Here is a 13,083-nt window from a genome sequence, read left to right as displayed (position 1 = left end):
GGATTTGTATTAAATCTATAATCATTGACTCGAATTGAGAATCGAATGGAACCGAGAGCTTGCGAATCGGAATCGAATCGTAACATCAGAATCGATACTCAGCCCTAGTAAATACTGTGTAGTATATTCTGGATAATGGGAAGTGTAGTTGTAGTGTGCAATTGGAAACACAGCCTCCGAGAGAACCGTCTACCGTTCTTTTCCACAGGAACTTGGCATTTAGGACAAGGGCGAGTGGTTTCGGCTATAGTCTCCTGTGAAGCTTGTTCCCAGCGGGCACGAAGAGCTGCTTCTTCATCTACAATATAACCCTAACACACACACACATGCACAGCGCACACACACACACACATCAGACACAGCAGAACAGTAAAGGACACAGAGGGAGATAGTATCTCAAACAGCTTTACATTTTTCCTCTTTGATCATTCTTTTATGAATCAAGTGATTTGTGAGTGGCTCCTAGGCATTGTCCCTGAATGACACTTTGTAACGGCAATCTCTGGACTCCTCAGAGTGAATATTTCAGCAGACGGTGAGTATTTTCACCTTGTGGGTTGACTGATGATATCAGCCGGCCGGCATAAATTGAACTGTGTCCATGCATATGTTATGAAGCCATATTAAAAGTGTGAGATTCTCACCTGAAGGGTATTTCCTGCTGCTGCCGCCAACTTTTGTCTGCACGTTCCCACGTGATATTCTTCCTTACAGTTTCTGCAAAACACCAACTACACAACAATAAAAAAATCTGTTAACGATTATGAATAAGAACAATGTACAATAACATGAACAGGTGGCAGAAATGGTTTATTTCGACATTAAAATGATATGGCATATCTATGCAGCGCTCAAACCCAACACCAGGGGGCACCCTTTCACCATAACCTTCCTGAAACCCAGTTTTAACACGAGAAAGGCCTATTACTGGCAGGTTTAGCATACACCTCCTCTACAGCTCCTTTGAAGCTCTACTGATTTCGTATTTCTTCAGAGGCCCAAGCTGTGAGGTAGAGGAGCATCGCATCATCTCTCTGCTTTATTATTTCTGCTGCTCATGACACATCCTCTCAAGGTTTGGAGACAGAGAAAACAATGATGAGAAAACAAAGTTCTTCTGACAGCCACTTTCCTTCCACTTTTTCACCCCTGCTATCATCCGTTCCCTCTCAGACGCGCCACCATTCATGTTTATTACCCACATGGTTGGTGTCCTTCTCCAGCACAGCCGTCTCCCACCGCGCCAGAGACGGGACGGGTGCATTCGGCGCTGGGCATGGAACGGTGTGAAATGCTTCTTAGGGTGGAATTAATGGCACACGCAGTCCTGAAGAATCTGTTACACTTTCTTTACATGCAAAGTAATGCGAGGTTTTAATTTGTCAAGCCAGTTCCAGTTTCATGCAAAGTCCAGCAGGCAATTTTTCAAATTCAGGTTTTCCAAGATCAAATGAGCTCAGGTCGTTTTAAACTTTCTGCTGTAAATAAGAATAAAGTCTCTTACCTCAATTCTTGTTTGTTCACAAAACCATTCGGGCAATTGCATGCAAATGTTTTCGACAAAAGTTTACCACACTGATAGGTCAGATGTCAATATTTGGCGGTTTAAATACTCACGTGAATCCTCTCTTTTTCAAAATACTTTATGTTTTTAAATCATAGTCGGGTACGTGAACGGTCACATCCAGAACGGGCACAAGAAAATTTAAATAAAGTTTATGTTCTATAAAGAGTCATCCCTTCTCCTTTTGTTGAGGATTATTGCTTCTGGTTTGCACATTTTAATTCACAGAGATCCTACGAAGTATAACGTCGGTCAGTCCTTATTTGTCACATCTGTAACACATTAATTTCCCCTCTTTTAAAACAGAAAATTTGTGTATAGACTGATATTTTCTGATGTCTGGCCTCTAGCATTGGGGGCTTAGTAAAATATAAACAAAGTTCTATATATTGGTAATAAATACATTATGTGAAATGTCACATCCATAACGCTGGAATTGCCCATTCTGCTAAATTCTTCCCCCAATACAGAAACTTTCACCAGGAAGATTTCACAGGGACTTTAATAAAATTCACCTGCTGTATAGAAAACATTTATACTGTAGTTTGCAGTGGAGATGCTCACATATATAAATGCTGTATACAAACGATACATTGTGGGCACTGTGCTATAATGTCTTTCGATTTGTCCTCCAGCATTAACAAATGCAGTTGAGTGTGTGTGTAGACTTAGACAGAAACTGACAGTATCCGTCTGATGTGTGTTAAATAAGAATGTCAGACTGAAACTATAAAAGAGAGAGAAAGGTCTGATCATCTGCCAGACTGATCTCTCTCTCCCACCAACACGAGCTCACAACCAACCTAAATGTACAGCTTCAAGGCCATAACAGCATCTTTCTGACACCTGGCTATCTGTCCCTTTACTCAGTACACTTCTAAAAGCTGGAGAGAAAGAGAGAGAGAGGACGAGAGGGAGACAGATATAGACACAGAGTTTGTAAATAACAGGAAACGTCTCACTTAGCAACCGCCTACAAACACACAATTATTTAAAGACAGAGTCTTTTTATTTACTTGAAAATGAAGTCAGTGTTGAACCTTCAGAAACCTAATAATGAAATGTACTGTAAACTTGAATGAAATCCTAGTTTTAAGGCTCTATAATTCCAATTCCGTCATCATTTACTCATCCTCTTGTCATTTCAAACCTGCATGACTTTCTTTGTTCTGCAGAACACAAAAAAAGATATTTTGAAGAATGTTTGTATCCGAACAATGGCGGCACCCATTGACTAGCATTGGTTTTGTGTCTATACAATAGAAGTTAATGGGTGCCGCATTGTTTGGTTCCCGCAACATTCTTCAAAATATCTGCAAGAAAGAAAAAGTAAATGATGAAAAAAACATTTGGGGGGTGAACTATCACTTTAACAAAAAACATTACGATTGTACATATATTTTTATATATATGTAATAAAATAATAATACACAGGATGACGTTATACACATACAGGATTTTATTTATTTAGTCACTTTTTATTTCATTCCCATCCTGCTACCAAAAGAACTATATTTTTGATGTGATTTTATGCGCATCCAACTACAAACTAAAAGAAATTTATATTAATAGCAGTGAAGAATCAATATAAACCTTGTCAGCTCGTGGCACCAGCATTACCAAGGTCACCAGATCTTTTTCCATCACCAATGACAGGTCTAATCTTACCTCTCGAGATGCTGAGAGATGATTCAAAACACACTCACACACACACGGACCACAAGCATAACCCCCTCCTGAATCACACACGCACACACACACGCACGCACAGCACACACACACACACACACACACACACACACACGGACCACAAGCATAACCCCCTCCTGAATCACACACACGCGCACACACACACACACACGCACGCACGCACACACGCACACACACACACACACGCACACACACACAAGCACATCTAGAGCTGGCAGAAATTGCTCTATCGCTGGCGGCTTACAGCAAGATCAGCTCTACTATTCAACACACAACGCTGCTGATGATACAGAGCCCCTAAACCCCCAAACAAAAGAGAGAAAGGAAGTGTAAAATGGTAGAGGAGATATTGAGAGGGCATATATTGATTTTTCTGTAAGTGAAGTAGGACAGGTAGGTTGTGAGGTGTCTCTGAGGTCCAGACAGGGTAAAAACCCTCTATCTTTTGTGTGTGTGTGTGTGTGTGTGTGTGTGTGTGTGTGTGTGTGTGTGTGTGTGTGTTTATATGCCATCGTTGCTATATGCGTGTGTGCTGGTGCCAATGGTTCATTACCGCCAACTGCAATAAAGCCTTTATCTGTGGCTCACAGACACAACACTGACCGCAACATCACTGTCAACCTGCCCGCTCTCTCTCTCTCTCTCTCTCTTCCACAGTCCTCTCAAACCGATCCTGTACTTTAAGAGTAGGTATGGTCTGAAGATAAGAGACAAGCTCTTAAAATTCTTAACTGAACAATAAGCATACAAACAAATACACTCCAATTCAATAATTGAAATTTACCTACAAGTATAAAGGGGTTAAATACACTACATTAGTGTAGTTCCAGCAAACATATGTTTGTAGACATTAAAATTAATCAAACTGTTTTTTTTTTTAGGATATAATGATCACATTTATTTCTCAAAGCTAGGAAATTTGTAATGGTAGAGTATTTATAAACCAAAGGAGCATTTTAATTCATAAATGTTTTAAATGTAATTTCCACAGCAGTCATTTTCATTACAGAATGTTTGAGATGTGATGGGAATAACAGTGTGATGGAAAAGTTCACAAAGTTTCAGAAAAAACATCCCAGAGGACAATTTTAATACTTAAAATGTTAATGCTCAGTGGTTGCTCTTTCATAGCTAAGGAGATTTGATGGAGTTCTCAGTTGCGTTTCATTTTGGTATCAACTTCGTCTCAGACATTTCTCTTAAAATTGCTTGGGAGAAAAAAATGGGACACTTGTTAAACTACAGTACATGAAGAGTATGGAGGTTTAACATGAATGTAGGTTGTAGAGGTAAAATAATTTGGATTTGAGTAAATTTGACGAGACGACTGAGATCTTCAATAATATTGTCTTTTAATTGCAGGCTTGACAAATCCGAGCTCAGTTTGTGACATTGTTGAGATCTCAATCTAATTGAAAATTTGGTGAAATTTCACTTTTCCTCACTAGAAATATGCGAGACAGAATTAAAGGGACAGTTCACCCAAAAATGAAAATTCTGTTATCATTTACACAAACCTGTATAAATGTCTTTGTTCTGCAAAACACAAAGGAAGATATTTAGAAGAATGTCAGTAACAAAACAAATCTCATCCCCCATTTACTGCCTCAGTTGGGAAAATAAATACTATGGGAGTCAATGGCGGATGAGACATGTTTGGTTCCTGATATTCTTCTAAATATCTTCCGTTGTGTTTAGCAAAACAAATAAATGTATACAGGTTTGAAACATTCTGAGGGTGAGTAAATGATGACAGAATTTTCATTTTTAGGTATACTTTAAGCAAAAGTTTCCATTCGAACTGATGCCTAGGAGAAATAACAGATATTAAAGAGATCTCATCTGTGTTTTTTCTTTCTTATTGGGTATCCTCTGTAGAACATAGTTAGTCAGCAGACAAACAAGAATTAGATTCTACAGTTAAAAACAAAAACACAACTCACACAGTCTAACAAAGCATATCAATACATATATGATATTCTATCCTTAACCCAACCAAAGATACATGTTACATAAAATCACCCACAAATGGGACTTGTTTCGTTGGCCATCTACAGCTGAAACCTACCGTCATTGAGAACAGAAGGATATATTGGCAGTGCTCTGTGACGCAGGTCATCGGTTGAGCTCTTTGACAGAGACAGACAGGAGTTCAGATCTGAGGCCTTCACACCGCTGCAATGATAATGTTTGTGTTTGCAAACATGCAATCAGTCGAAGCTAATGGCAGCTGAACTGCACCCCAATCTTTCATTAGAAAACATCATGCAAATTGTGTCATAATTACTTCTTAATCGTGCCGTGATTAGATGAGTGCGCGAGCAAAAGAGGGCAGGAACGACAAAACATTAGAACGTCAAACTAAACCGAGACGTACCAGACGATGTCAGTTCTTATTTCTGTTTTCACACAGGTTTTCCTGTGTGTCATTGGTCAAGCAGGTCAGTGTGTTATAAAAGCTAAGCTACGTTCTGACAGCGTCACAGAACCACAGTTTTGACATTTACCGGGGAAACTAAGTTACAGTGTGAATGGCTATAATGCTCTCTTCACATTAAAGGACCAGTGTGTCATTTTTTGGAGGATCTATTGACAGAAATGCAATATAATATACATAACTATGTGTTCAGAGGTGAATAAAGAGCTTACATAATGAAGCGTTATGTTTTTATTACATTAGAATGAACTATTTCTATCTGCATACACCCCGGGTCCCCTTGCATAGAATTCACCATGTTGTTTCTACAGTAGCCCTAAACGGACAAACTGCCCTACAGAGCGAGTTTCGTTAAAACGATATCTCCTTCAGCAAAGAAGCGAAAACGTGACGACATCTTAGTTCTGTGAAAGCCACCGTAGTGCTTCAAAAGGGAGGGGTGGAGTGAGCCGTTGGTTGCAATTCACAACCTCACCACTAGATGCTGCTAAACTTTGTACACTGGACTTATAAGCTGGTAAAACAGTAGGTTATCTAAAATAATAAAAATGACACCCGTTGCCTTTAATCAGACACATCAGAAGGAAGCATGCAGACTAAAAACAACTAGACTTGTACATCATCAGAAGAAAACACACGTCCTCTCAGAATTCTCAATTATCATCACCAAATCTGTTAGAACAAAACTGCAAGTTACTTTTCGTACTTCACATGTGTTGAAACACAACTGACATTTTCCACAAAATTGTCCCATACCGCTCAAAATATAAATGATTATTAAAAGTTTGTGAATTAGTTTCGTTTTAACCAAAACTTGCATGTTATGTAGTTGCATTGGACTTGGTGTTCAGTAAAGTGAGGTCAGTGGAGGGATGCTGAACAGGTCTTACCCCACAGCCGAGTCCGTTGCCTAACTCACAGCAGACTCTTCTGTCATCATCCACAGGAAGCAGACCAGCACCACATCCAGAGGCGGGACACAGAACTCCTCCCATCTGAAGAACACACTCCTCTGCTGCATACCGCTGGTAACGCTCATACTGAAAAACAAAAACTGCATTTTTACATTTTCAAAAATCATAATTTAGTTTTCCTCATGGAGACATCACAACATGTTAAAATACAATATCATTTTTAAATCTATTAACAGAATCTCATTCTCCTTTGAATGTATTTACTGTGTCTAACTTTATTTTTCACAGCCGGCCCACCAGAAATAATCCCAAATCTCCCTATGGCCGGTTCATCCCCGCTGAAAGGGAGCGAGCGAGAAGACCACGGCACACCGAGATGTCAGGAGAGGCCATAACAACATGTTCTGAAGCGTAATTGCAGAAACATCCCTAATGGTGCTTTGCAAAGGTGTCACATAACAGCTCAAATTGGTGTGAAAACTTCAAAGACAAAAAGTTGGTGAAGCCTTGGAGATGATCCCTCTGCTCATTGTGAGGGTGGTCGACGTGATGGTCTTGAAGGAAGTTACAGAGGTCTGGTTGCTTGCGGAGGGCTTAGTGAGTGACACGAGGGGGAACGGCAGACGGGCCAATTAAATGACAATCTGACAATCAGGATGAACTTAGATTTCTCATGAGCCCACCCCGGGACACGAAAGGTTACTTAAATGGTGTGCGTGTCTGTGTGTAAGCGAGACGTGCGGATCTTACAGTCCAAACCTACCTGTTCATCTCCCAGGACTCGGAAATGATGAATCTCTTTAATGAGCGAGTCAGGACAGCCAGCTAAAGAGAGAGAGAGAGAAAGAAGAAATGAAAAGAAATACAGTTAAGAGTTACGTTGTTCAAAGCAACTGTGTGATGAATGATGAAAGTCTTTAATGAGTGAGTCAGGACAGCCAGATGAAAAAGAGAGAGAAAAAAGAAATACAGTTTGGACATATGGTTGTAAAATGTTGCTGAAAGCAACTGAAATTAAACATGTATTTTTGTATTAAAATTGTATTTACATTTTAGTACACGTCGGCTGATTTATGGTGCAGCATTCCTTTGTGTTAATATTATCATAACATATTATCTTGCTCCGTGTCTCAAAAATGTATTTTCTTTTCAGATACAAAGTTTCATAATGAAAACAACTTTGAAATACTTTTGACAAAGGTTTTCAAATAAGCACATGTCTATGAACCTTTACGTTTTAGCTTAAATGTATTACTTAAAACTATTTATTTCAATAATGAATAAAAACAATAATTAAGTATTGAAGGAAAGTTTATGAATAACTGGCTATAAGAAAAACGTATACTCATGTAAAAATACTTACAGTATTATATCTAGGTCCCCGAATAAGAATTTACAGTCGAATCAGAATTCAGTAAGTGGCAAATGTTTGGAAACGGTGTACACATTCCTTTGCGAATCATCTGCGGGTGTGCGCGAAACGTGCTGCTTCTAGACGCGATACTGCGCTGCACATAGCCAGACGTCACGCTGACACTTATTTAATGTGCACTACAGTATTTCGTAGTATTCTAAATACTGTGATATAATAGGTGGCGGCTTTTTTTCAATTCAAGTCACTGAATCATTTAACCGATTCGTTGAAAGCGGCTGATTTATTGAAGAACGAGGCACGTGTATTAATGAATGGCTCATTGAAACACTGACTCAAATCATTCAAGACGTGGAACAAACCCGAATTTTGCACAACAGAAAGGTGAAGGCACTGAAAATGCTTTTGAAAACGTGAGTGTTCAATTGAACATTAATGCGCGTATGCAATAATTTGGCATCACCAGTATTTGAAGCGCAAGCATCGCAATGCTATTGTACCGTCTTTTGTAAAATTCCAAGCTGGGTTTTCTCTGATTATGCAAGTTAGTTTTTGTTTGGGCTTTTACTGGTGGATCAGTATAGCTGCTCGGTTAATCAGGCAGGCACCGGCATCCCAAATACAGCGTATCCCATTGATTTCAGCAGGACGTTCCTCATGAAACGCAACTGAAAACTTCAAGTGCATAAATTACCATCCATTACGCTTCCTATCCCGTACTCGCTCAAACACAAGCACTAATGACTGGAGCTCTTCGGGAAGGCCCACCGCTCGTGATGCTGATGCGCACCTCAGGGTCATTCTATGAGAGGCCTTTTATTCCAGCCGCCTCATTTTCACAAAATTCAAGACACATCTTAATAGGGAAGATCGTCAAAAAGGGTTCGTATATTCCTGAAACGGCTTGTCATTGAAATCCACACAGGATAATTATGGACGGCAAATGAGTGAAGATGAATGTGCACGAGCTTAGGCAGGGGCTCCGACCCTAAAGTGGCGGCCCTATCCTCTTTCCTAACAAGCCTGGTGTAATGATGTGGTCCCTTTTGTAGGCAAACGTTCAGCTTTGGACCAAAGATTTTTGCCACACACCAATTATCTCTCAGGAGACTAATGACAGGCTCTAATCTGTATGTGACGATGCTCACACGCACACAGTTTCTCTGTGAAGAGACGTACACATACACATAAGAGCGGTACTTTAAATTACTATGAGAAATGAAGTGAGCTCTATAGATGAACACACAGATAAATGCTGTTAACGTCTGAGTGCTTATAGTACAAAACACAAGCTTTTCAAAACGTTGAGTGGAGAAATTTCTTATCAGAGACGTCTTGATTCCCTGCTGATTGCCTTTTGAGCGTGGATAGAGAAAATATGCCAAGAGCTGGGCTTCATTCGAGACCACCATCTGCAAAGCCACAAAAATATTTGTGAAGCTGTACCCTGAACATTGGCAATGTTTTATAGCGCTTGCTATTATAATCGTATAATGTATAATGCTAAATCAATTTGTATAATTTAAAAAAAACAATTTTATGAGCACCATACATATGTTTCATATTCTTTTTGATCGGGGATCATCTTCCACACATCAGATCAGGTTCCCAAACCAAAAATATTAGATCTTAACAAGATGCGCCGCTGCCATTACTATGAATGGGAAGGGAAAGCAACGCTTTACCTCAGAGATGACGTACTTTTATCGGCTAACCCAGAAGTTAGCGCCGCACTGGTTCCCTCGACCGAAAGCCTATGCGTTTTTCCTATAGACTTTTGGAAGATCGCAAAAAATAAGATCTGTGATTACAGGGAACCCGGTGTATAGAGAGATGTATGGCTTAATGAGTTGTAATAGCCTTACACTATTAGCATTTGTCGTTAGAAACACATCAAATATTTTCAGCTCTTAAAAAACCCTAAATGTAATACTCATTTTAACCTAAGGAGGCCGCCATGTTCTTTTTGGATGACGTAAACTGGTTGCATGCACAGCTAGGCAGCCAAACTAAACACCGACACACTAATCAGTTCTTCAGTAAATATAAGGTTCTGTAGGTTAATATACTGTATATATATATATATATATATGTATGTGTAACAATGTTCACAGCAAGGAAGAAGGAGGAGGGAACCGGCGAACGTTGAACAACAAAACTTTAATAAAATAAACAAACAACAAAACGAAAGTAAAATTCCGGCAGCTTCCTCACGGTCGACTGCCGGTCACACATAATAAAACATAACGTAAGTCCAGGCCTGGTTCTCTCTCGTCCTTTACTGTTGTCGCTCCTCCTTTTACAGTATATAATGCTAAAAGAAGAAAGAAAGAAAATAAAGACGCTATTTGGTGTATTTCCTACATTTTAATATTGTTTGTCAGAAACAACACAAACATGCATATTAATAACCAAAATCATTTCGAATTTATCATATACACGATGTTTTAGCCATTATACAATGCATTTTATCCAGATTTTGACTTTTTGATGTTGATTTATCAACATCAGTAGCCTAACGTTATTGTCTTCTCTCCCTCGGTCATTAGCTGACGGGGGCTAATATTCACGTGGGCTCTAATACAGAATAAATAACCAAACCGCAAGCATTATTATTGTGTTTATCAGTATATTCTCATAATGTATAAAGTATACGATTATGGTCGATGCTGATGTCTTAAATAGTCTTAAATGTCTCAAAGGAGGTAGTTTAAAGCTATGATTTAAAACACGCTCACATTGAACAGACGTCTAATACTGAACGCGTTCTTCTTTTATAGCTGGCAGGCTGGCTTGTGTCAAGAGGACATACCGCCACCTACTGTCCCTGTGTGTTTGTATATCTGATCTTATGTTTTACTTATCATATTTTACTGATATATATGGAAAACGTGTGTGCTTCGCTGTTGCGAAAGAGAACAGGTTTAGGTCGCAACCATTTGACATCACGGATTCTGACCCAAAAAAATGGCGGCCTCCAAGTAAAAATATGTTTTCAAAGTTTATGAATACTGTGACAGTTACACGTTTTTTTATTTCACAATTATAAAGTCAATTCCATTGTTCATACATTAAGCCATACATCGCTTTATACCCAGGGATCCTTTTAACAAATGTTCATGATGTTTACACATTTTAATGATAATCTTAACAGATGAACACAATATTTGCTATTTTTGAAGCCTAAATACAATCGGCAGGAGTAAAAAGCTAACATGAGAATATAAACAGCCCCCTTTACCGCTCGATATCAACGTCACCGCCATCAAGCTTCCGAAAACTTTTTTCAAACTTTATTAAAAACGTGTTCCCTGGTAAGTAATTACCACGATGACGTCTAATGTCCCCGCCAAAGGAAGCAGTCGCTTTTAGCAACTGCCATTTTAAAGACACAAAGGTTTAAAAAATCACAAGCGGCTATAACTGGTGTGGTTTTTGTCATAGATCAAAATGTAAAAATATTTAGAGTCTTTGTTTACCACAGACCTTATTTCAGACGATTTACCAAAATCCATAGACTTTGGGCCGAAGGAACCGGAAGTCCTAAAATGCTAACTCGCTTCCTGGGTTTGCATACAAAATTGCGTCATCTCTGAAGTACTCAATGTGGCCGCTATAGCAAGTCCCGCCTTCCAGTAACAGGTAATCATCAATTAATAAAAAGACGGGGCAAGGGGCGGGGCTCTACAGAGTCTCGCAAGGTGCTTGCCAACCTGTGCGCATACTCGTAGCTGAAGCGACCTCAGAAAAGCTGTTTTTAGCACAATTTAAGCTTTGTAAACAAATAATGCGGTATAGTTAATGTCAGGCTTAATTGTTGAGCAAAAATATGCAATCTAATTGTGATTGCCAACGACTTCAGAAAACCCTTTTTTTATTCAAGTAGATAGGACTGTGGTCTTGCTATGACTGAAATAACTGCCTATTTGTTTTTGTGACCTACGTATTAGTCAGATATGGTGACCCATACCCGAAATGTGAGCTCTGCATTTAACCCATCCAGAGAGTAGTGAACACACGCACAGCAAGTTGTGAACACACGTACACCTGGAGCAGTGGGCAGCTTTCACTGCAGCGCCCGGGGAGCAAGTAGGGGTAAGGTGCCTTGCTCAAGGGCACCTCAGTCGTTACCCGCCAGCCCTGAGATTCGAACCGGCAACCTTCTGGTCACGAGTCCCACTCTCTAACCATTAGGCCAAAACGAGCTTTGCCCAAACACTCCTACCGCCTTGCCTTCTTACCTCCTCACAAGCAAACAGGATGTCCCGCCCAAAACTCATGCCATTGGCTGAGCCAGAAGTTGACCTGTTGGGCTGCACCACGGTGTTCACACTTTTTCCGGGAAAGTGTTTAAAAACAGATGGAAAGTTATAAAGGTCACACAGTAGAAACCTGTACTAAGGTGTAAAGTCTTCAACACACACACACACACACACTTTATCCTGTGAGCTGTGGAATGCTAATGTTGCTAATCTTCCTCCTGGGCCGCAAGCGCAAACGCCGCCTCACTTTTCTTATGCAAATGGAGGCAGAGAGCACTAATCATACCGGACTCGCCTGGGGACTCTGAGACTGCCAGCAAATATTAGAATTATAGAGGGGAAACAGCCTCACATTTGTCTAAAAATAATTAAAGATACAGACGAAAGAAGGATGACATGTTGTTACCATGGCAGTGAAGGAGTGTTGCATACTGACTGGTGAACTTTTCAGGACACTGAGAGACAGAGGGTAAGAGACTAGTTTGTCTAGTTCATCTCATTCCTGGAGAGTCACGTTAGGTCAGAACTGTGATGCAGTACACATTGAAGCTGTGGTGCTCAAGTGGGTGACATGGGTTTGAGTCTGGTCAATATGTCCCATCTCGTCTTTATTTTCTGCGATATTGAACTTCTTATAAAACAGTATTTCTCAATAGATCAAGAATTATATAACAAAATAGTTTTCATTCTGAAAAGTGCTACAGCCAGATTCTAAGAAAGAGGAAATCAAATGATATACTGTAATGAGGGAAAGTAATAAAGTAAAAACAGAAACTGCAATTGATTTTCTTTTGTCAAGCCCCAGGATCTACCATCTGCCTAGC

The 13,083-nt window shown here is 39.7% G+C and overlaps 1 protein-coding gene across 3 annotated transcripts in view; it reads right to left on the bottom strand.

Annotated features, from left to right (window-relative positions):
- prkn (parkin RBR E3 ubiquitin protein ligase) overlaps positions 1-13,083 on the bottom strand; it is a 136,810-nt gene that overhangs the window by 959 nt on the left and 122,768 nt on the right. The window contains exons 8-12 of one of the 3 annotated variants that reach the window (XR_008963543.1): positions 7,389-7,450; positions 6,602-6,751; positions 5,343-5,449; positions 645-4,482; positions 275-311 (exon numbers count right to left, since the gene is read on the bottom strand). Coding sequence is in view for 2 of the 3 variants with exons in the window: in XM_057342116.1 (XP_057198099.1) it covers positions 194-311; positions 645-731; positions 6,602-6,751; positions 7,389-7,450 (417 nt within the window). In the remaining variant the exon portion in view is untranslated. Of the gene's footprint in view, positions 1-193; positions 312-644; positions 4,483-4,964; positions 5,450-6,601; positions 6,752-7,388; positions 7,451-13,083 lie in introns of those variants that run through there. The other 2 variants (XM_057342116.1, XM_057342117.1) reach the window with 2 other exon arrangements.

Source organism: Triplophysa rosa, linkage group LG9, assembly GCF_024868665.1.
Source record: "Triplophysa rosa linkage group LG9, Trosa_1v2, whole genome shotgun sequence".
NCBI classification, from domain to species: Eukaryota; Metazoa; Chordata; class Actinopteri; order Cypriniformes; family Nemacheilidae; genus Triplophysa; species Triplophysa rosa.
This window is presented reverse-complemented; position numbering and strand designations above follow the sequence as displayed.